This window comes from Clarias gariepinus, chromosome 10 (genome assembly GCF_024256425.1).
Source record: "Clarias gariepinus isolate MV-2021 ecotype Netherlands chromosome 10, CGAR_prim_01v2, whole genome shotgun sequence".
Classification (NCBI taxonomy): Eukaryota; Metazoa; Chordata; class Actinopteri; order Siluriformes; family Clariidae; genus Clarias; species Clarias gariepinus.
Window position 1 is genome coordinate 22,124,630 of NC_071109.1, and position 20,990 is coordinate 22,145,619.

The window sequence follows — 20,990 nt, forward strand, 5'->3', positions numbered from 1 at the left end:
TGGGTGATTTCAGCAGCCTGGATAACTAGACGTACATCTCAAATTACGGCTTCATTGTCACCGGAGTCAAGCGAGTTTTCTTTCAGTTTATCTGTCTTTCTACGGCATACAGAATGAGGGAGATTGTTCATCTGCAGGCAGGACAGTGCGGTAACCAAATTGGTGCCAAGGTAAGAAGTACAAAAATTGCCTTTTTAACGCGTATCCGCGTTTTATATATATGTTTCGGGCCTTTCTCTCACACTGCCTGGAGGCCTCGTCTATTAGCTCTTGGTTGTTGTTTAATAGTCCACAGTTCGTTATTTTCGTATTTTATGTAACAAAATTATATATTTTGTATCACTGGTTCGGTTACAGTCTTTTGTAGCTTTTTAAACGTTTTTAACTTTTTTGAAAAACAATGCAGTCACTGTACTAGTCCTTTAACTATCGGTCTCAGTAATAAATCTCACATTTAGTAAAACGCCGATCGGTGTAAAGGTTAAACGGTAATAAACTATTTTTTAGAAGTTGTTTTTCCCCTGACAAGCGTTTTGCTCTGAGTGAACTAATGGCGAAACAATGCAGCTGCTGAAGGGTGTTGGCCGGAGCGCGCGCGCCCTGCCGTTAACATGGCCGGTTGTATCTGGTTAATCTCACGGAGAGCGGCCACGCCGGAAACTTCTTCCCTGTCCGAATAACCGTGTTAATCTTATTTCAGCCTGTATGTTACATAAAAAAAAAAAATTAATTTAGAGACATGAACCGACTAGTCTGCGTCGGCGGCTTAAACTGTCTTTAGAGAATGGACAAACTAACTTACGCCTTTGCCGGAATAGTTATTCATGCGCGTATAACGTTTCAAGTGGTGGCTTGAGTAAGGCTTCTCCTGCTTTTGTTCAGTGGTCTGGTCAGTCTAGTTTGTTCCACGGTTAAGCTTATAAGCCAAAACTAACAAATTGCTTTTTTACCCCCCACAAATAAATTACCTTTTTTTCCCCCCCAGTTCTGGGAAGTCATAAGTGACGAACATGGGATTGACCCTACAGGCAGTTACCATGGTGACAGTGATCTTCAGCTGGACAGAATAAATGTGTACTACAACGAAGCCACGGGTAAGGTTTTTTTTCCCCCCATTTAACATTACATATCTCAAATGACATTTAGAAGATAAGATGGTTATAACATAAAAAAACAATAAAAATATATATATATATTTTTTTGTATTTAAAAAAATTATTAATCCTTTTAGGTGGGAAGTATGTCCCTCGTGCCGTGCTGGTAGATCTGGAGCCGGGTACCATGGACTCTGTGAGGTCTGGGCCTTTCGGGCAAATTTTCAGGCCTGACAACTTTGTTTTTGGTAAATATTACACAATTTCCCTAATCGTTTTTTTTTTTTTTTTTTTTTTTTTTTTTTGGCTCCTATACAGATGCAAAGGAGTAAATCTGATTCTGATTTATCGGTCTTGCAGTCAAATTTAAGTGAATTTGCCTACTGTTTTCTGCTGGATTCATGTATAACAATCGATGCTTTCTCTCCACAGGCCAGAGTGGTGCTGGTAATAACTGGGCCAAGGGCCATTACACTGAAGGTGCTGAGCTGGTAGACTCAGTCTTGGATGTGGTGCGTAAGGAGGCTGAAAGCTGCGACTGTCTGCAGGGCTTCCAACTCACCCATTCGCTGGGTGGTGGTACCGGGTCAGGCATGGGCACCTTGCTCATCAGCAAAATCCGTGAAGAGTATCCTGATCGCATTATGAACACCTTCAGTGTTGTCCCCTCACCCAAAGTCTCTGATACAGTGGTGGAACCGTACAATGCCACACTGTCTGTCCACCAGCTGGTAGAAAACACAGACGAGACGTACTGCATTGACAACGAAGCACTATATGACATCTGTTTCCGCACTCTCAAGCTCACAACACCAACCTATGGTGACCTCAACCATTTAGTCTCTGCCACCATGAGTGGAGTCACAACATGTCTGAGGTTCCCTGGCCAGCTCAATGCTGACCTGCGCAAACTGGCTGTTAATATGGTGCCCTTCCCACGTCTGCACTTTTTCATGCCTGGTTTTGCCCCTCTAACCAGCAGAGGTAGCCAACAATACCGTGCACTTACTGTTCCCGAATTAACCCAGCAGATGTTCGATGCCAAGAACATGATGGCGGCTTGTGATCCACGACACGGTCGCTACCTCACGGTGGCTGCTGTTTTCCGTGGCCGCATGTCAATGAAGGAGGTGGATGAGCAGATGCTTAACGTTCAGAACAAGAACAGCAGTTACTTTGTTGAATGGATCCCCAACAACGTGAAGACTGCTGTGTGCGACATCCCACCCCGTGGGCTGAAAATGGCCGCCACATTTATTGGCAACAGCACTGCTATCCAGGAGCTGTTCAAGCGCATCTCCGAGCAGTTCACGGCCATGTTCAGGCGCAAGGCTTTCCTGCATTGGTATACAGGTGAGGGTATGGATGAGATGGAGTTCACAGAGGCTGAGAGCAACATGAATGACCTGGTGTCAGAGTACCAGCAGTACCAGGATGCAACTGCTGAAGATGAAGGGGAGTTTGAGGAGGAGGGAGAAGAGGAAATAGCTTAAATACATACATGTTTTGTCAGTCTTTTTTTCTGTGTTCCGGTCACAACTTTCTGCTTTTTTTTCCACCCAATGTTGAGTTGAGCTGTTTTTCATATTCTGTCTTTCTCACTTTAATGTTCCTTCAATGTTCTGTCTGTCTAATACCAATAAAACATGCAATTAAATATTTATGGTCTCAGTATTTGTTGAAGTGATTTAATCCATCAAACCCTAGTATAGTTGTTGAACTATAAAGATGAATCATTCATCTTTAGTGTTTTGCTATGCGGGTCAGTTTGACACTTAATTAGGGAAAAGTTAAAATTTAATAAAATGGTCAAGGTTTTGGATTTTACATTTTCACCACTTAAACATATATGCAGTGTGACCAACTACAGCATTCATGTATTGCAAATACAAATTTTTGCTTTAGTACTTTTTAACTACTTGTGTTACAAGAATGTAGTTTTAAAGACAGAAATAATTATGGTCTTGTGTGCTGAGTCGTTTTGGCTGATTCTTCCAGATAATTCATAAAAAAAATTGGCAGCACATCCAGTGCTCAAAGACAAGCCAGTAACAGTAGTTTTTTTTTTTTTTTTTAAACTGTCTTTAGTTGTGGAGTTTTGGTTCAGATGCCCAATGTGGAGTATGGTTTGTACAAATACTGCTTTCATAGTTTAAATATCAGTTTTCTGTCAGGGTTTAAACACAGATTAGATTCAAAGATGTACCCACATGCCTGAAATGTAATAAACATGGCTGGTGTTTACATGCCCATGTAAAAATCAGCATAAATATTACTAAGTTTAAGATTACAGAAGTTTATATATTACTCCATTCACACACCAGGGATAAATAGGCAGTTGAGACATTTTGCTGAAAAATATATTCAATGTTTCATCAATGCATACATTATAACCATTTTCTTAAAAATGTAAAAATTTGCTAAAGGCTTACTTCTCTAGAATATAGACTCAAAAGAATTTGACCTGGACTGGTTCATTACTGAGGAAGTACTAAATTGGGCTGCTCCCTTTAGCTATTTCCTTTTCCGACTCTTCAGACAAAGGGCTCATTTAAGGCCTGTTGTTCGACTGGTTTTCAACATGGCTGTGAGCAAGTTCTTGTGTCACTTTGTCAGTTTAAAAGGTTGTCCATCGCAACCAGACGTTGATACAGAGATGTATCTGATTAGGACTTGGCGGACACTGTGGGAGAATGGTGTTCAGTAAGAATAAATAGATGAGTACATTATAAAGCTATTCTCATAGTGGCTTAAAGCTTTTCCATCTGTTGGTGGCTGATGTTATAAGATCTGATTGTTCAGCTGACCAGGATATAGTTCAAACTCTTTCTCCGCTTCTTCGCTGTATGAATCACCTAAGAATAAAGGATGAAATAAAAATTATTTGACTGTTTTGCATGTAAGGTAGATAATACATGAGTTGAAATCCCATCCATGCAAATAGGATTGCTAGTTACCTAAGTGGCATTTATGCAGCCAGATCCGATAGCCATCATATTTGCAGTTGCAGCGCATAGCATTATTAGTGAAATCACTTTCTGCTACCTCAAAATTAGGGTTCAGTATAACCTGTAAGAGACAAAAACAGCAAAATTATTTACATTTTGAAGGAATAAGGTGGTAAAGATATAAAGACTGTGATCAGTTAAAGTTCATTCTAATGAATAACTAGTACTTAGTTTTACTATATACTGTATATGGGAATCTGCTGTGCTTTTGCAGTATCAAATATCAGCCACTAGAGTGCAGGCTCCAAGCACACTATTTATGTCATTCCAGCTTGTGTTCCAAAAATATAGGTGTGTATTGTAGTATGTCTTAGTATCTTAGTGCTTACCTGCAGTATGTAGTTTCCAGGTTTAACATCAGTGATATCAATCCACTGGCAGTCTATATCGTGCCTGTACGTGTCCCAGCAGCCAACCGTGATGCCCTGCTCCCCAAAATTGGCACACTGGTATTGTTTTGAAACACCTGGAGCAATAAATTTAACAAATTACTTGGCTTCTCATTTTCTGTAGACATATAACCTGAAAACTGTCCAACCATAAGAAGAAACGTGTTATCTGATATATGTGGATTGTGCCACCTTTTCTCTGCACATGCTGATTATTCACATTCAGATGCCATAAATTTACATTGCGCCCATAAAATGCTAAATCAGGCCCAGATGTGCAGCCTGGGGCTCTGCATATCAAAAGCACCATAATCTTCACCCCTGCCTTACCTTCATTGCAGTCTGTGTCCTCAAGACAGAAGCTGGCTTTGTGACCATCTGCCACTTTTGTGCCGTTGAGATCCAGCAGGTCGTAGTTGGTGAAGATATCCATGCTGTGATAATGCCTGGTAAGGGTTACACACACACACACACACACACGTAGTGAGTGCAGCTGGCAAAATTACAGCAGGAATTATTGCTGCTCTCACAACCATGTCCAGGTATAAAACTACACTTATTCACTTTTAATGCTTACTCACAATGCATAAAATGTGACTAGAATATTATGTAGTACTAAGCTTCTATGTGTTATTTAAACCTTAACAAACACTATCAATGAGGCTTGAATCCATGTTAACACTATGGATCTGTACATTCAGCTCAAACTGATGATTGGAATTGTCATTAATATGACATTGAACAATGCAGCACTGGTTATCTGCCCTGTGTTTACCTGTGGCATTCGTGCCACACCCAGGAATTACGGCTCAAACGGGGACGGAAGTCAGCCTGGCCCACGTTGTGGATCTCTGAGGAGAATCGAAGTAGACGCCTCTGCCCATACGGCCAATTGTCGTTGGCTGCAGATTTCGAGAGGCAGTTTTCCTCTGCTGCACAGTAGAGCAAATGCAGTGGCCGGTCTTCTATGTAGACGCTGTACTCCACCAGAGGGGCATTCAGCACTAGGTCTGATGCAGCTGAGAAGGTGAGGATAGGTTCACTGGTTATTACCTTTAAGAAACAGCCTTGTCATTTATCCCTAAAAAAGAATAATAAACCAGGTGCTGTCTCTCAGATTGGTCAATGCATGTATTACTTACAGTCTGTGCAGATAATTCCAGCAGCAAATGCAGCTCCTGCCCTCTTACAGTTGACAACACTATGGTGCTGGCACTCGGTTATAGTCATCTCATCTCCACGACACTTCACCCCACTCATCACCATCTCAGTCACGTTACTGCCTTCCCAGTACCAGGTTTCCTTAGTAACAAAGAGGATGATGCTAATTATACAGTAAAACAAGAGACTTCATCTGTTATTATAATAATGGCGCACAAGCAGTCTGTTAATAGCAGCAGATTAAACCAGATTGATTGTGTTTAGATGTTTCGAATACACATTCCCAACTATAAAATCATGTGCATTTGTTTGTTGTTACAAACCTAACGGACATCTCAATTCAGGATGCTTATTCATACCGCAGATATCCTCCGTTATTACAGTATGTTTGCATGCTGGCCCTAGCCAAGGCGTGATAACTGCCAGGCCTCCATGGCCTCCCTGGTCCTCCATCTGGAGCCAGATCGTCCCATGCCCTTATGCTCTGTCCTGCCCCAATCAAACAGATCTGCAATACCTGCTAGGGCAGTTCACTGAGCTCCCTGATGAAGTGTATAAACTAAGTCAATATTAACTGATTTGCAGTTCTACTAAACAGGGTCATGCCTTTATATTTCAATGATTATATGCAAGTAATAGATCGGTTTTATTTGGATTCTTTTCAATAAGTCGAATAATTTGATATAGCTTACCAATAAAACACAGATGGTTTATAAGTTTTATGGACACATTTAGAACATTTTTGATCATTGAATCTTCATCTGTGCCTTCCTTTTCTTTAAACAGCGAAATATTATACACAAATAGTTGTGTTCTTTTAATGGTTGATTAACTGTACAGTATAACCAGCATAGGATACATACTTTATTAGGTACAGCTATACCCTGTTAGTACTGGGTTGGACCCCCTCTTGCCTTCAAAACTGCCTCAATTCTTTATGGCATAGACTCAACAAGGAGCTGGAACCATTCCTTAGAGAGTTTGGTCCAAACATCCATAGTGACATAATAACACCCCAATGTTGCTCCGCATTCATCCAAATCTCCCATTCCACCACATCCCAAAGGTGCTCTGTTTGGTTTGAGATCTGGTGATCTGGTTTGGATCTCAATTTAGTACAGTCAACTCAACAAACCAGTTTAAAATGATTTACCTTTGTGACTTTATGCTGTGGTCAGCATGGTCAGCAACAATACTAAGGTACTAAAAGGCCCAAAGTAAGCCAAGATAACATCCCCATTGCATTACAACACCACCACCAGCCTGAACAGTTGATATGTTTTAAGCCAAATTCTGACCCTACCACCCGGATGTCTCCGTAGAAATTGAAATTCATCAGACCAAGAAACATTTTTTCAAACTTTTCCAATGTGATTGATTGACCTAGTCTGGTCTTCTGCTGCTGCAGCTCACCTTTTTCAGTGTTAAACATACTGTGCTATCAGACATGCTCTACAGCATACCTTTGTTGTAACAAGATGTTACAGTATTTCATCTTGTTGCCCAACTATCAGCTTGAAAACCTTTGCCTATTCTTTGGCGTCAGCAAGGCATTGTCGCCCAGAGGACAGCCACTCACTGAATATTTTCTCTTTTTCAGACCATTCTCTGTTAAGCGTAGAGGTGGTTGTGTGTGAAAATTCCAGTGGATCAGCAGTTTTCAGACCTGCCTGTCTGGCACCTACAACTATGCCATGTTCAAAGTCACTTAAATCACCTTTCTTCACAATTATGATGCTTGGTTTGAACATCAGTAGATTGTCTTGGCCATGTTTACATGTCTGTATGCATTAAGTTGCTGCCATATGAGTCTACTTAATAAAGTTGGGAAAATCTGATCTAAACAATTAATGATCTAACAGCCTGTCCTTACTTAATGTACCAGACACTCTCAATGTTCACTTAAATAAGAGTCCTAAATGAGGGTAACTTAAATGAGCTTCTAATGTAACTGAATAATTTTATGCTTCTATCTCTTCTATATGTTTTTTTTTTTTGTTTTTTTTGCTATGTTGTCTGCCACAGACGTATCCGATGCAAAATATTAAACACATGTTCCAAATGCATGTCCTTGGTTTTTTTGTTGTGGTTCTCCATTCCCAAAACTATTTATAATGGTATTTCAAAGGACATTTGATTTATATTTCACTCATTACCCATTCTCCATGTTCACCTAAAGAGCCAACTCAACCATGAATGAACAAATTTCTGTGATATTGTACTACAGCAAGTTTCACAGTTATGAAAAGGACCACATTACTGAACTTGATTGTGTCACAGTCTACAGTATGCTGATCCATCTGGAATCTGTCAGTCCACAGCTTGGATCTACGAACGAAACCTGCTTTGTACTGCACCACAGACTGTATGTGTTTGGTTTCTTATCCTGAGATAACTACAATCCCAGCATGTTGTTATAGACACCCACTCCCGTTTCATACGCTGATTAATTGGTGCGTTAGAGCTATCCGTGCTCCTGGCAGCATCTCGCTGCACTGTTCTATCTGTGGTTTTAAGATAGCGATCTATAAATTGTTTATCTTCGATGAGGTCAAGTCAGATACATCTCTCAAAATTTGATGCAAAAGTTTTTGCTTTAAAAAAAGTCCGAACATTAAATCCAAAAAAAACATGTTGGTGAACAAACACTAGTAAGTCTCTGTTAACTTAACCGGGTACCTCTGATATATTACACATGCTCTTTTCAGGATTCAGTGAATTCTTACTCTAAGGCCACTGCTGGCATGTCCCAGTCCCAGCTGCCTGCATGCCACCATGGCCTCCCGAGTAGTCCAGTCATCCCCACAGATCAGGCCCCACTCCCCTGAAACATCAGCCAGAATTTCCACCCGGCCTTCCAACTGTGTACGGCCTCCAGTCAGACGGATCTGGTATGGGCAGAGACAAGCAGCAAAGTGCAAATTTAAATATAGAAATAAAAGCCAGTTCAGACCAGTGGTTCATTTACAGTAGGCAAAGCATCCGTGAAATTGCATGATTCTACAGTTAAGCGGCAATACCAACTATAGTGGCAATTATTATTATTTTTTAATTGAATTTTTAACCATATCCTCGACACAATATATATATACAAAAGTTTAATCTAAAAATATTTTTAAAATACTTTTTAGGTAAAAGAGTATTTAAATAAACACTTTGTCAACTCATTTAATAAACAAAAGGTATGCCATCATACTACTTCTTTTGGGTGCTTCAATTAGGGGTCACCACAAAAGATAATTAGGATTAACATATTTGATTTGGCACAGGTTTTTATCACTGTATGCCCTTCTTGACATAACCCTGGGACTGACAGTAAGAATATACTAACTGTGCTTAAAACTGAACCAAAATGTATGCCATCACATTAGATTCACATGTTAATCTTAACAAAGTTACTCACTCACTCATCATCTAAACCGCTTTATCCTGTATTAAGGGTTGCAGGGGCCCTGGAGCCTATCCCAGGAGACTTAAGGCACAATCCCAGGAGACTTACACTCTGGACAGGGTGCCAATCCATCGCAGGGCCCACACAGCCTTACACACTCATTCACTTTGGGAATGCCAATCTTTGGACTGTGGGAGGAGACCCACTGAGCACGGCGAGAACATGCAAACTCCATGCACACAGAGACAGGATCAAACCCAGACCCTGGAGGTGCAAGGCGGCAGTGCTAACCACTACACCACCGTGCCGCCTCCTTAACAAAGTTAATCTAATTTTAAATTCTACCCCATTTAAGTAAATCCTAACAAAACAAGTGTAATATACAGGTACTTGATCTCAGAGTTGGCTATAGTACAACAGAAAATAAATGAGACACCTTAGAAAAAATGGCATGCACAAAATCTTTATTTTAATATCCTAAAAAAAATCTGTCAAGCAGGAAAAACATTTCATATGGTTTTATATTTGTAAATATACTCTATAATGTCAAATATAAACAGCTATTCTGTCTATTAGACCAAACTAATCTTATATTCCTAGAAGAAGATATTCTGACCCTTTTTTCAAAGCCCATGTAAGGGACGTTGCACTTGACCGAGGCGTCCTCCATGTGTTTGCACTTCTTTGAAGTGATGTTGCTATAAGGACAATCCCACAAGCTCTTCTCATTCCCTTGGCACCGTACCTCATTCATGTAGATGTGTCCTGTGCCTATGATTAACACAATATTACATTTCATGATGAACATGAGCACAATAAATATTTTGCACAAAACTGACTTAATAATAGTATCACATGCACGCATGCTCTGTAGAAAGCCTACAAGCTGTGTGCTCAGTAATCTACCTTGGCCCATGCGTGCATCAGTTAGCGCCTCTGTAGCAGTACCGAAGCCCAATTCTCTGCATACCACACTGGCAGACGGTAAGCTCCAGAGGTCATCACACACTGTACCCCACTCAGAGCCCTTCAGCACCTCCACACGGCCTTCCCCTGTCCTTGCACCACCCTTTAGACGGACCTTAGGCTGGGTCAGAGACAAAGAACTACTTTTGTTAGTATTCTTTATACTAATTACTTGTGTAATTGTTTACTACGAATGAAAAAATATGGTGTTTGTAAAGTATATTTAATTACAGGATTCATATTACACTACAATGACCTTTTAGTAAAAACCCGTGCCATACAGTTTCAGCGCCCTGCATGAAGCTGCTAGTAAAATGTGCTCCTACAGAAGCCACTATTGCTTTAAGAGGCAACAAGTTTGAGCTTACTGTGCGTTTTTTCTTGTGCTTGTTTTTGTGGCCTTGACTGAACTGGGGCCCAGGCACACAACTGACTGTAGCAGGGCCTCCCGCAGGACAGGGGATGCTGGTGTTCTTACTGAACTCCATGGTACATGCAGACAAATGAGCTTCGTTTCCACCGCAGGCCACCGAGTGAATCCTATATACACGATTGTGACTGGACACAACAATAATATAAAAGCATCAGTAAACAAATCATCAAACAACAGAAAATGTTAAAACTGCTGTTTTACTATCTTTAAAAATATAGATACATAAACACATCAAAGTGTCCGTCCTATTACCCGGAGATCGCGAGTTTGATTGCCGGGTGATGCTGTAACCTCTCGCAGCCAGAGGTCGAGAGAGAGCTGATTAACCGAGCTCAGAGGGGAGGGATGAAAGGTACTTAGTTCTCCCACAAAAATCACGACTCTACAGCCAATCAGGGCGTCTGTGAGCTCACGCAAGCGGAAGGAACGGATAGCGCTGTCCTCTGAGTGTGTTACGCCGCCCCCACAGTGTGTGAGCAAGCAGTTCGAAAAAAGATGCGGTCGAAAAGATGTTCGGTTCGGAGGAAAGATGTGACAGTCTTCGGCCCTCCCGATTGAATGGTGGTAGTAGCCTTAATGTGGGAGCCCCCTAGTGACGGGGAGGAATTGGACACGACTAAATTAGGGAGAAAATTTGGGGGAAAAAATAATAATTGGTTATATAATAAATGGCCTGTTTTACCTTTCCTGGTCAATGTTGGCAGCCTAATATTGCCACCTCGATTCGTTTAACATGGCTAACACATTTCTAACATTCTATCAGCTTACTGACAAAAATGCAGTATAGTTCACTACATTTTCAAGGACAGACCATTTTAATTGACCTGATGTTAAAATATATTTGTGTAAAGTCTATTTGAATACGAACCACACGATTCTAATTCAAGACTGTTTACTCACCAACATACTGCTTGCATAGCATTTAATTTTATGCATTGTTAAGTGTAAGTTATGCCATGTGTTTGTCTCCATCTACTGAGTGTGCAACACACATGGCAATATTTGCTCTAGACATGCTTAGGCTTTTTCCTGACACCGTTAAGATTAAATCTTAGCTCCTACCATCAGATATTGCATAACTATGAAAAAATCAGCTATGATATAACTAGTGAAGGGCCATTTTCATTGAGAGCATTGCATTAGCTTTAGAGAAGAACATGTTCTCAGACTGTAAAAAATCTATTTCTTATCATTAAAACCATATCTGCAGAAAGAGTAGCAATGCTTAAGCACTTAAGCAGTCTAGGGTACCTGATTTAACCTTGATCATGGGGTACTGCATGAGTGACATTTCTCCCAATGACTCCCAATGCCTGTCTTTGTTTATTCTGCCTTTTCCAAGTGTGCATGGTGTTTGTGTAGTGTACAGTTCCCACGAACAGTTTTGTCTGTGTCTGTTCCATAAATTGGCAAAGTTATCCATCATTCATCATTTTTAAGCATCAGGTGTTCCACTATGAATGGTCACAAGAACAACTGCAGTGGGCTCTGAGCCTCCTTGGCCAGGATTATTAATCATCAGTCTTCTATAAAATATTTGCACTTCAAATATTTTACTCAACACCATTCTGTGCTTAATGTCCGTCAGTTTTACGGCTTCATTCACATTTCATCACAAGTCCCGTTTTGACTTAAACACCCCTGGTAAGTTATCATAGAAATGACCCATAACAGTGAGCAGAAAAAGGATGCACAATGGTATGAGGTCACAAATTATGCACATGTAAGACTCCCATGCAACTGTCTGTGCTCAAAGTAAGGCTGTAGTGTCAGGGCTCAAAATATAGATACACAGCAAAATCCTCAGTGTTGAATAAACACCATGATTGTTGAATTAACATCCTACAGTATTTTTAGACTCAAATACATTTGAAGCAACGTTTGTGTATGCTCAATTTCAACTACATGTTCATCATCTCTGTGGTAGGACCTTAAACGGGAACCTTGCCTCGTGCCCTATGCCTCCTGGGATAGGCTCCAGGTTCTTGCGACCCTGAATACAGGATAAAGCGGTATAGAAGATGAGTAAGTGAGAAAGTGGTTATTTAGCCCTAACTGATGCAGTGAGTAGCTTCTCATTTCTTAAACAAACATGTCAGAGACATATCCTGTTACTCTGTTACTCTGTTTTAGAAGGGTCAAAGTATTGCTCTGCATCAAGAGAAAAAGAGAAAAAAAGTCGGCTGAAAAACTGCCTAAGACATTATTGAAACCTAGCGAAATTGTGCTGTATCATCATTTTCAAGGAAGATTCAAGGTAAGAAGAGCGACATATGAAGTGATGCATCCATCATGCCTGGTGCCTACGGTACAAGCCTGTGGGGCAGTGCTATGATCTGGTATTGCTTCTGTCGGTCAGGTCTAGGTTCAGCAAAGTCGTTATATTCCCAAAAAATGAGGACATCTAACTACCTAAATATACTAAATGACCAGGTTTTCCATCAGGGGATTTTTTCTTCCCTGATGGCATGAACATATTCCAAGAACATGTTACAACATGTTGACAATGTTAGGATTTGTCAAGTTCAACTCGGTTCAGAGAACACGAGACATCGTTTTCAGATATGGATTGGCCACCACAGAATCCAGACCTTAACCCCATTGGAAATCTTGTGCTGGAAAAGCCTTACGCAATAAAATGACTTTCCCATAATCAATACCAGAGATTGGAGGGAAAGTAATGTGACTCTGGACAGATATAAATGTTGCGACATTACACAAGCTTATTAAAACTAGGCCACTTCAAATACATGCCAAATCAAAGCAAAAGGTGATTCAACAAAATGTGTATGACTTTTTTTTTGACACTGTACATGTGTACACTGTACCACTGTACACTGTACATTATGGTATAGCAGATGTACAGTAGCCTTGAATGAGAGCACCAACTCAGGAACAAGGATAACTACATTTTAGTACTATAATTTCTGTAAGTGTACAACATATTTGCAAATATATACTGACAGTACCTTTCTTACCTTTTAAAGCTTATAATTTGATAAACTCCACCAGCCACTTTTTGGTTGAGTTTTGTTTTTTATCCCCTTTTTTCATTATTCTTTTTTCAGTGCACTCACTCATGAACACGGTCTGTCTAGCACAGCACTCTCTGCTTAAATTTAACCATCTGGTGTGAATCTGCAAGAGTGTCTGTGACGTGGACCCCGGTTAAAGAGAGAGAGAGAGAGTGAGAGAGTGAAAAAGACAGACAGAGAGCAGGAGGGACTAAAGAACCACTTTCGAAATAGGCAAAAATATATTACACCTGGACAAGCCATAAACTCACTAAAGATTGGGCCCAAGGCTTAAATTATTCAACAAGATTTTGGCATGAGGTTTCACAGATGAAAGTTGTTAACTGTCAGGCACCATAAAATACTAGTGATGTCTCATCAGTGCTATATCAGGGTCCATTTTAGTGTAGGATAGTATTGGAATTTACATGTTTAGATCTATTATATACTCTAAAGTCTAAAGTCTACATACTGTACGGACATAAATACACATACTGTGTACTTTATTTCAAGTTGAATATCTTTAAATTACATAGGATGTGTTCTTTGAGCAGCTACTTCTCAGTGCATTAAATGAAGATAAACACTTCACGTTCAATGACTAAGAAAAAAATATTTAAATATATAAATGAATCAAAAAGCAGCCGGCAGCTGAGCTCTTGTGGACGCCTTTTTTTCCTCGAGCTTCAGCTATGCATTCAGCAGTTCCGATGATTCATTCTAACATTCATGCCTTGCTTTTCTTTCTATCATGTTTTTCTTATACCTTGTTATGGTTTCTACAATAGGAAGTCTGGACAAATCTGGAGGTGGACGCGAATAAGTTATAAAAACTATGAAATAAGGCATATTTTCAATCATTTGAATCCATTTTCAGTAATCACTTCCTGGTAAAGGTTGTAGATATGGATCCACTGTGCCCACACATTCTCATCAATCTGGGAACTCCCTACAGTAACCACATGTAATGCCTGATCTCATACCTGTATTTCTTCTTTGAAATGGTCTTGCCTGAGGGAAACCCCATCATTCCACACACCACACGGGAGTTTTCGTTGGTCCAGCCTTTATTGCAGATGTGAACCCAGCCATCTTTATCCTTCACCTCCACCACACCCTCAGTAGTGGGCAATTGATCACTGACAGGATGCAAGCGGATCTCTTTCAACCTGTTCTCATCCACCTGCATCTATAACAGCAGCAAAAGATGAAAAATAATAATGTAATGCATTATTTTATAATGTAATGCTTTCAGAACGGTGGTTTTAACAATCAGTGTGCGGATTGCTTTCCTAAAATGGCATATTTTTAGGAATTCAGTTGCTTGGACATTATATTACATTACGTCTAGCCATTAATAACAAGTGCCGTAAGTGTTAATAAACCTCCCTTGCAGATTCAGCCCTTAAATTCCCAAGAACCTTGTTGGGCCAAGATTCACATTTGTCACTTCTGTAACTACTTACCTTACCTATTAGTTTCACTGTAGGTACTGAATAATTCAGAAGAGCTTCTGAATAATCTGCTCCAAGATGAATATATTAATAATAAGCTGGGATATTAAAAGGTTTCAAGTACTGATCAATATATCTAAGGTTAACAGCTGTGCTTGTGCGATTCAAACCACAGGCTAAAATTACATAATATCATATTACTTCATAAAAGCAAGTAATTCCAATCGCAAAAAGAAGGAGCAACAATATATCTACTGTGAATATTTGTTACAAAAGTAATAAATTAATATAGCAGATTTTATTTTGGTAATAAAACCTTTTGTACAGTATATGAAATATGCATATTCATGCAGTATATGCAAATACATACTGTATATGCAACTTCAAGACACATTTTCACTGTGGTGCAATCAAGTATCATTTCTCTTATTGGTGTTGGTGCACATGTTTATGTAGTTGGACACATGTATTTTAGAGGAATACTAATTGCTAGTCTAATTCAGATCTATTCTAATTTCAGCGTGCAGACTTATTGTAGCAGCGTGTTGTTTGAATTTGGTTAAAATTTAGATTGCTGCAAAGGGTAGGGGTGAAAAATGCTATAAAAAACATAATCCAAATGATGGGAGTGACTGGTACAAATGAAACAGGTCATGAAGCAGTTATCTATTAAATATATAGTTTGAGTTTTCCAAAACATTCTAACATTCTCTTTTTTTGTTCCCATGAAACTTTCTTTTTACCCAGATGTTTATGGTTAGTTAGACATATGGTTTGAATGATGTTCCCATGACAACCCATACCCTTTGAATTATTTGACCTCTCCGTCACCTTATACCTATTTTAGACTCGTTTAAAAAAATATTCTTCTAACATTTCAAATCTATTATCCAGATACAAACCATCTTAGTTGTCATAAGGTCCTTTTACTTTTGTTTCTAATAAAACACTAGACAGACACACAAATACTATATTTTCTAAGATAATAAGTAATTTTAATACATATAGTGTCTAATACATTAGAGGTATCATATTAGTGTCCACTGTAGTTTGCAACTATGTGTTCATACCAACTAACCATAACATTAAAAATGCAAAAAAAAAGCTGAATTTTGTGTAGGTTATGCTTGTCCTACCAGGGCATGGATGCTCAGTTGGATGAAAATCCAGCTTTAAACTCTGGTGGTGTAGTAAGTGTTGTGTACCATACACACTGATTAGCTACAACACTAACGTCATCGCCATGTGAGTTGATTAACATTAATTATCAATTATATACCATTAACCTGGTTACAGGCCACCCAAGGCTCATCTATAATCAAAAGCCAGCCTGCTTCGTCTGATCCCACAGAAAAGACTATACAGAACATACTGCTGAAAAAAAAAAAATGCTGGCTATGATAGAAAGATATCAGAACACCCAGTGTCTGGCATGTCAGGGGCTTAGCAGGCAAAGAGTTCAAGGTTGTTGATCCAGCCTTCAAATTCTCCAGATCTTAATTCAACCAAGCATCCATGGAATGCACAAGACAAAACAAGTTAGATCTATGAAGTATCCACCCCACAACTTGCAGCCCAAAGACATCCTTCAATATCCCAGTGCCGGACACTACAGCACACCCCCAGGGGTCTTGTGGAGTCATGCCTTGAGGGGCACAAGAGGAACAATATTGGGCTTAATGTACTGGGTTTAGATGTTATGGCTTGCTGGTGTGTGTGTGTGTGTGTGTGTGTGTGTGTGTGTGTGTGTGTGTGTGTGTGTGTGTGTGTGTGTGTGTGTGTGAGTGTGTGTGTGTGTGTGTGTGTGTGTGGGGGGGGGGGGTTTGTAATATTTATATAGTACATTCTGTACCCAAGTATCTATTTCAGTCTGAGGGAAGTTAGTAAGTTCCTCATACTTGTATCCTCTAGGATGATTCCCTGCCTGAAAGGGCTTGTTGCTCTGTAGGTGAACAATGGACGAGATAAGAGTAAGAGGCAGAGTCGTCAAAGAGTAAGGGAGTTAGAGACTTGTTGTCCTTGACTCTAGAGGATACAAATATGTGAAACTTACCAACTTCCCTCAGACTGAAGAAGCTACTTGTATTAGTAGTGAAATGTTTCTATCTAACAAGAAAGAAGTCCATGTGACATGACTCATCTCCCAGATAGTACATTCTGGGAAAATTATAGCACGATAAAAATTCTATGACCTAAAGTAATAGCCTAGTACAACAGGTTATAGCTATTGTAAAAAAAAAAATGTAATTTGGCTTAAGCACGATTATTATTATTATTATTATTATTATTATTATTATTAGTGTTAGTGACTGAATAAAAGTATGACATATAATCATAAAAGTTAAAAATTGGGACAACTGTAAAAAAATATGCAAGAAATCCAGATGTGAGCTAAACACATGTCCATGCTCTCTCTCTCTCTCTCTCTCTCTCTCACACACACACACACACACACACACACACACACACACACTCAAGTGAAGTGAACAGAATAAGAACCTTTTCCTTTCACTCTGCATCTGTTTTGTGTTTCTTTATAACTGTGCATTTGCACGTGTGGGAAAATGTGGGTATTTGTTTGTGAGTGGCTTTGTGCTGAGTTTCCAGTCTCCCTGTTTCATTTTTTGATGGTAAGTCATTTTACCTTTTTAGGTTTATGCCCATGTAGTTAGAATTCTCATCATTAATGTTTATTTTTTAACTACGTAATAAACTCTTTACCTCAAGGATTTTTAAAACTTATGGAAAAAATCAACCTTAAATCTTAAATAATATGCAATATTCCTGACTAGCTGTGTGTGTGTGTGTGTGTGTGTGTGTGTGTGTGTGTGTGTGTGTGTGTGTGTGTGTGTGTATGTGTGTGTGTGTGTGATTGTGTGTGTGTGTGTGTGTGTGTGATTGTGTGTGTGTGTGTGATTGTGTGTGTGTGTGTGTGTGTGTGTGTGTGTGTGTGTGTGCGTGTGTGTGTGTGTGTGTGTGTGTCTGTGTGTAAAGTAGAGCCCAATGCAGCTGTTTGTCGCCCACCCCTCCTCTCTCACTACTACACTCTCCGTCTGATGTGAGGATGTGAGGTCAGTTCAAAGGCAGCCAAACCATAAGAGGTTAATTTCCTGCAAAAGCTGCAGCAGCTTGCACAACTAGCACTAACTGAAATCTTTCTACATGTTCCCTCTACACTCTTAAACCCCATCCTGTAGCAGTCAGATGGGGAAAGAAGGGAAACAAGAACAAAGAGAGAGAGTAGAGAATAAACCCACTGTTACATCACAGATTGCTAATTCAAATGATGATTACTATTCCCCAGTAAAAAGTATGCAAAGTTACACAAAAAAATATATTTAGAGTGCATTTTAAGATTATTAAATAACCTACATGAATATTTTTCCAAGTAATTAAGGTAAATAAAAAAAAATGTTCATTCTTTAAAAAAATAAAAAAAATACACACAGCATTTAGATAATTACATTGCTTTGATATCCTATTGTATCCTGTTTTTATAGAATTGGTGTCATTGCGATAATTGACTCAAATTGCTCAGTTTGACGCAGGATAATTGGTTTCAACATGAGGAAACACACAAAAACAATATTTGCAGCACAATGTACTTGGGCAACACACACACTAACACTAAATACACATATAAATATCAAATTATCAGCTTAGAAATGTTATTTTAAAACATACAAAGTGATTGCATGATTGATTCCATGCCAAGGGCCCAGGTTTTACAAGGAATAGGTAGTAGTAACACCATTGCTGTATGTTGATCAACAGTGGTACATATAGTAAAAATGGGGTTTGGAAATTTAAAAGTCAATTCCCCCTGTATTTCAGAACCACATCTCCTCTTCTTGACATATTCACTAACCTCAATGATATTGTCCTCCAAAAACCCAGGTAGCCTTTCATCTTTACAGACAACCCCTGCATCTTCATCATGAGTGCAGTCACTGTTGCCCCACCCTCGAGACACACAATCCTCAATGCTGGTTTCTGAGCCTCTGCATATTACGTTATCCAGCCAAATCTTACCTGCAGAGAGAGTAATGTGGAGCTAAGTTAATGAGCATGATAGTATGTACTGCAAGCCAAGTGGAAACAAGGACAGGAAAGATCAGATATGAGAATTCAGCAGTGATGTAATATTAAAACCATATAATCACCAATCAACTTCTCTCCTTTTCCATTTTTTTTTACCACACAGGGTATACAGTATTTTCTTACATTAAGCTTTTAAAAAATTATGAATTACTCATATTGTGTCCTCATTTCGAAATCACAGAAGGAAACAGCTGTTAGACCAACCTGTGCCCGGTCCATACTTGGCACTATGTGACCAACTGATAGCATTCACAAATCCTAGATGGCGACAGAGCACATGGGCATTAGTCAGAGTGAAGTCATCGTCACAGATTGTACCCCACTCGCTGTTATAAAAGATCTCCACCCGGCCCTCGTTGTGTTTGCGCGGGTAGCCAGCAAGACGGAACTTTAGTTTGGCAGCTTGAGGAGAGAAAGTCTGACACAAGCAGGAGGGGAGCCACATACAACCCAGTATCAGCACTGCATCCCAAACACTCCCCATGGTCTAAAGTCAGAAAGAGAAACAAGGACAGAGAACATTCTAAAAATGATGGCCCGTGGTGTCTGAATACTGTATACGTAATAATAATATAATATTAATATTATAATAAATATATATTCTACATCTACACATTAGACACACATATTTTTATTCAGACAGCTGGAAAAGCTAGTTACGGTTCCCCTAATGCCAACTGTTCACTAACAACCGTAAAGCATTTCAGACCTGGGTCGATCAAACTAAAGGGCATTGAATCCAGCAGTGCTAAATCTTCAGTAATTTAGCATGCTGGTTATTAAAAGCTTGCTTGTCATTGAGCTAGGAGTGGAGGGTTACCACAGACCCCCAAAATTAATCTGCAGCAGGAAAATCAGCACTAAAGCTTACATAGTTTGCATTCAGCATTCAGCATAACAAAACATAATTACTCCGTCAGTCTCCAGACATTAACTGTTTTATTTTAACCTCAGTTTAGTGTGAGGTTGCATACAAGTAGGATTCCTTTAATCATCATAAAAAGCAAAGAGTTTGCAACAGAGAGAGAGAGAGAGAGAGAGAGAGGAAGAAAGAGAAGAAAAAACAGCTGGCAGTTAATCAACACAAATCAGATAGCGAATAGTTCTATTAACACAATATAATAAAATATATTCAAGCACACAAATAAATTCAGGGGGAAAAAGTGGAGCAGTGGACTAAAATCCATCTAGACAGTTAAATAAGCACTTGTTATTAAAATATGCAAATAAAGTTATATACTATATATAATGTGGTTCTATGTTTAAGCTTAAAATATTACCTTATACATTATAACTACATGTTATTATTTTATATTTTGTGACTGTATTTGTTCCATATGATGATTATAATAACTGTTTGCTGCATAATTCATATATAGAAGTCAAGTAAGGGATCATGTATAAAATGCAGTACACCATTGGTAGTGAAATATGGTTTTTAATTAGTTAATAGAATTTATAAATTTTTATATATTATTATGACCTGAATTATATCAGAAATTTAGATAATGCACAATGAATGTAAAAACATTAATCATTTCAACTGTATTATTACAATAAATTTAAACTTCATGTTGGCTTTTATATTGAAAGAACTGTCTGATTTTTTTAAACATTCCTTCCCGACTGATCTCAACACAGTAAGGCATCTTGAAACTACAAAGTTTTTTATGAACCAATGAACTCCAGCTGTATCTATTATAATACTAGCTGTTGCAAAACTGCTAGTGGAATGTAATGCAATGCAATGTTTATCCTGGACTTGCTTCAGCCAAATTTTGCAAAGTTTCTCTGCACCAATTGGAAATAATTAAAAAGAAAATCCCAAGTTCATCCTACCTGGGTTTATAGGCGCTGCTTCACACCTGCTCAGTTCCCTTTAATGGCACAAAATGTGCTTTCTGTAGACTCTGTTCAGTAACTGTGTTCAGCTTCACGGACGAGAGAGCTGATTGGAGACAGAGGTTGCACTGGGATTG

The 20,990-nt window shown here is 39.1% G+C and overlaps 2 protein-coding genes across 2 annotated transcripts; one reads left to right on the forward strand and one right to left on the reverse strand.

Moving 5' to 3' along the window:
- On the forward strand, positions 1-2,755 carry tubb4b (tubulin, beta 4B class IVb). The gene is made up of 4 exons (XM_053506449.1): positions 1-170; positions 986-1,094; positions 1,232-1,342; positions 1,527-2,755. The coding sequence occupies exons 1-4, from the start codon at positions 114-116 to the stop codon at positions 2,585-2,587; spliced, it is 1,338 nt and encodes a 445-aa protein (XP_053362424.1). The 5' UTR covers positions 1-113; the 3' UTR covers positions 2,588-2,755.
- Positions 2,756-3,436: 681 nt separating this feature from the next.
- loxl3a (lysyl oxidase-like 3a) lies at positions 3,437-20,990 on the reverse strand. Its single transcript, XM_053506448.1, has 14 exons — positions 20,851-20,990; positions 19,216-19,498; positions 18,779-18,942; positions 14,440-14,645; positions 10,378-10,567; positions 9,950-10,130; positions 9,660-9,814; positions 8,379-8,540; positions 5,634-5,793; positions 5,267-5,510; positions 4,822-4,937; positions 4,432-4,568; positions 4,052-4,163; positions 3,437-3,949 (listed from the first exon to the last, which is right to left on the reverse strand). Exons 2-14 carry the CDS (start codon positions 19,493-19,495, stop codon positions 3,876-3,878), a joined length of 2,181 nt encoding a protein of 726 aa, XP_053362423.1. The 5' UTR covers positions 19,496-19,498; positions 20,851-20,990; the 3' UTR covers positions 3,437-3,875.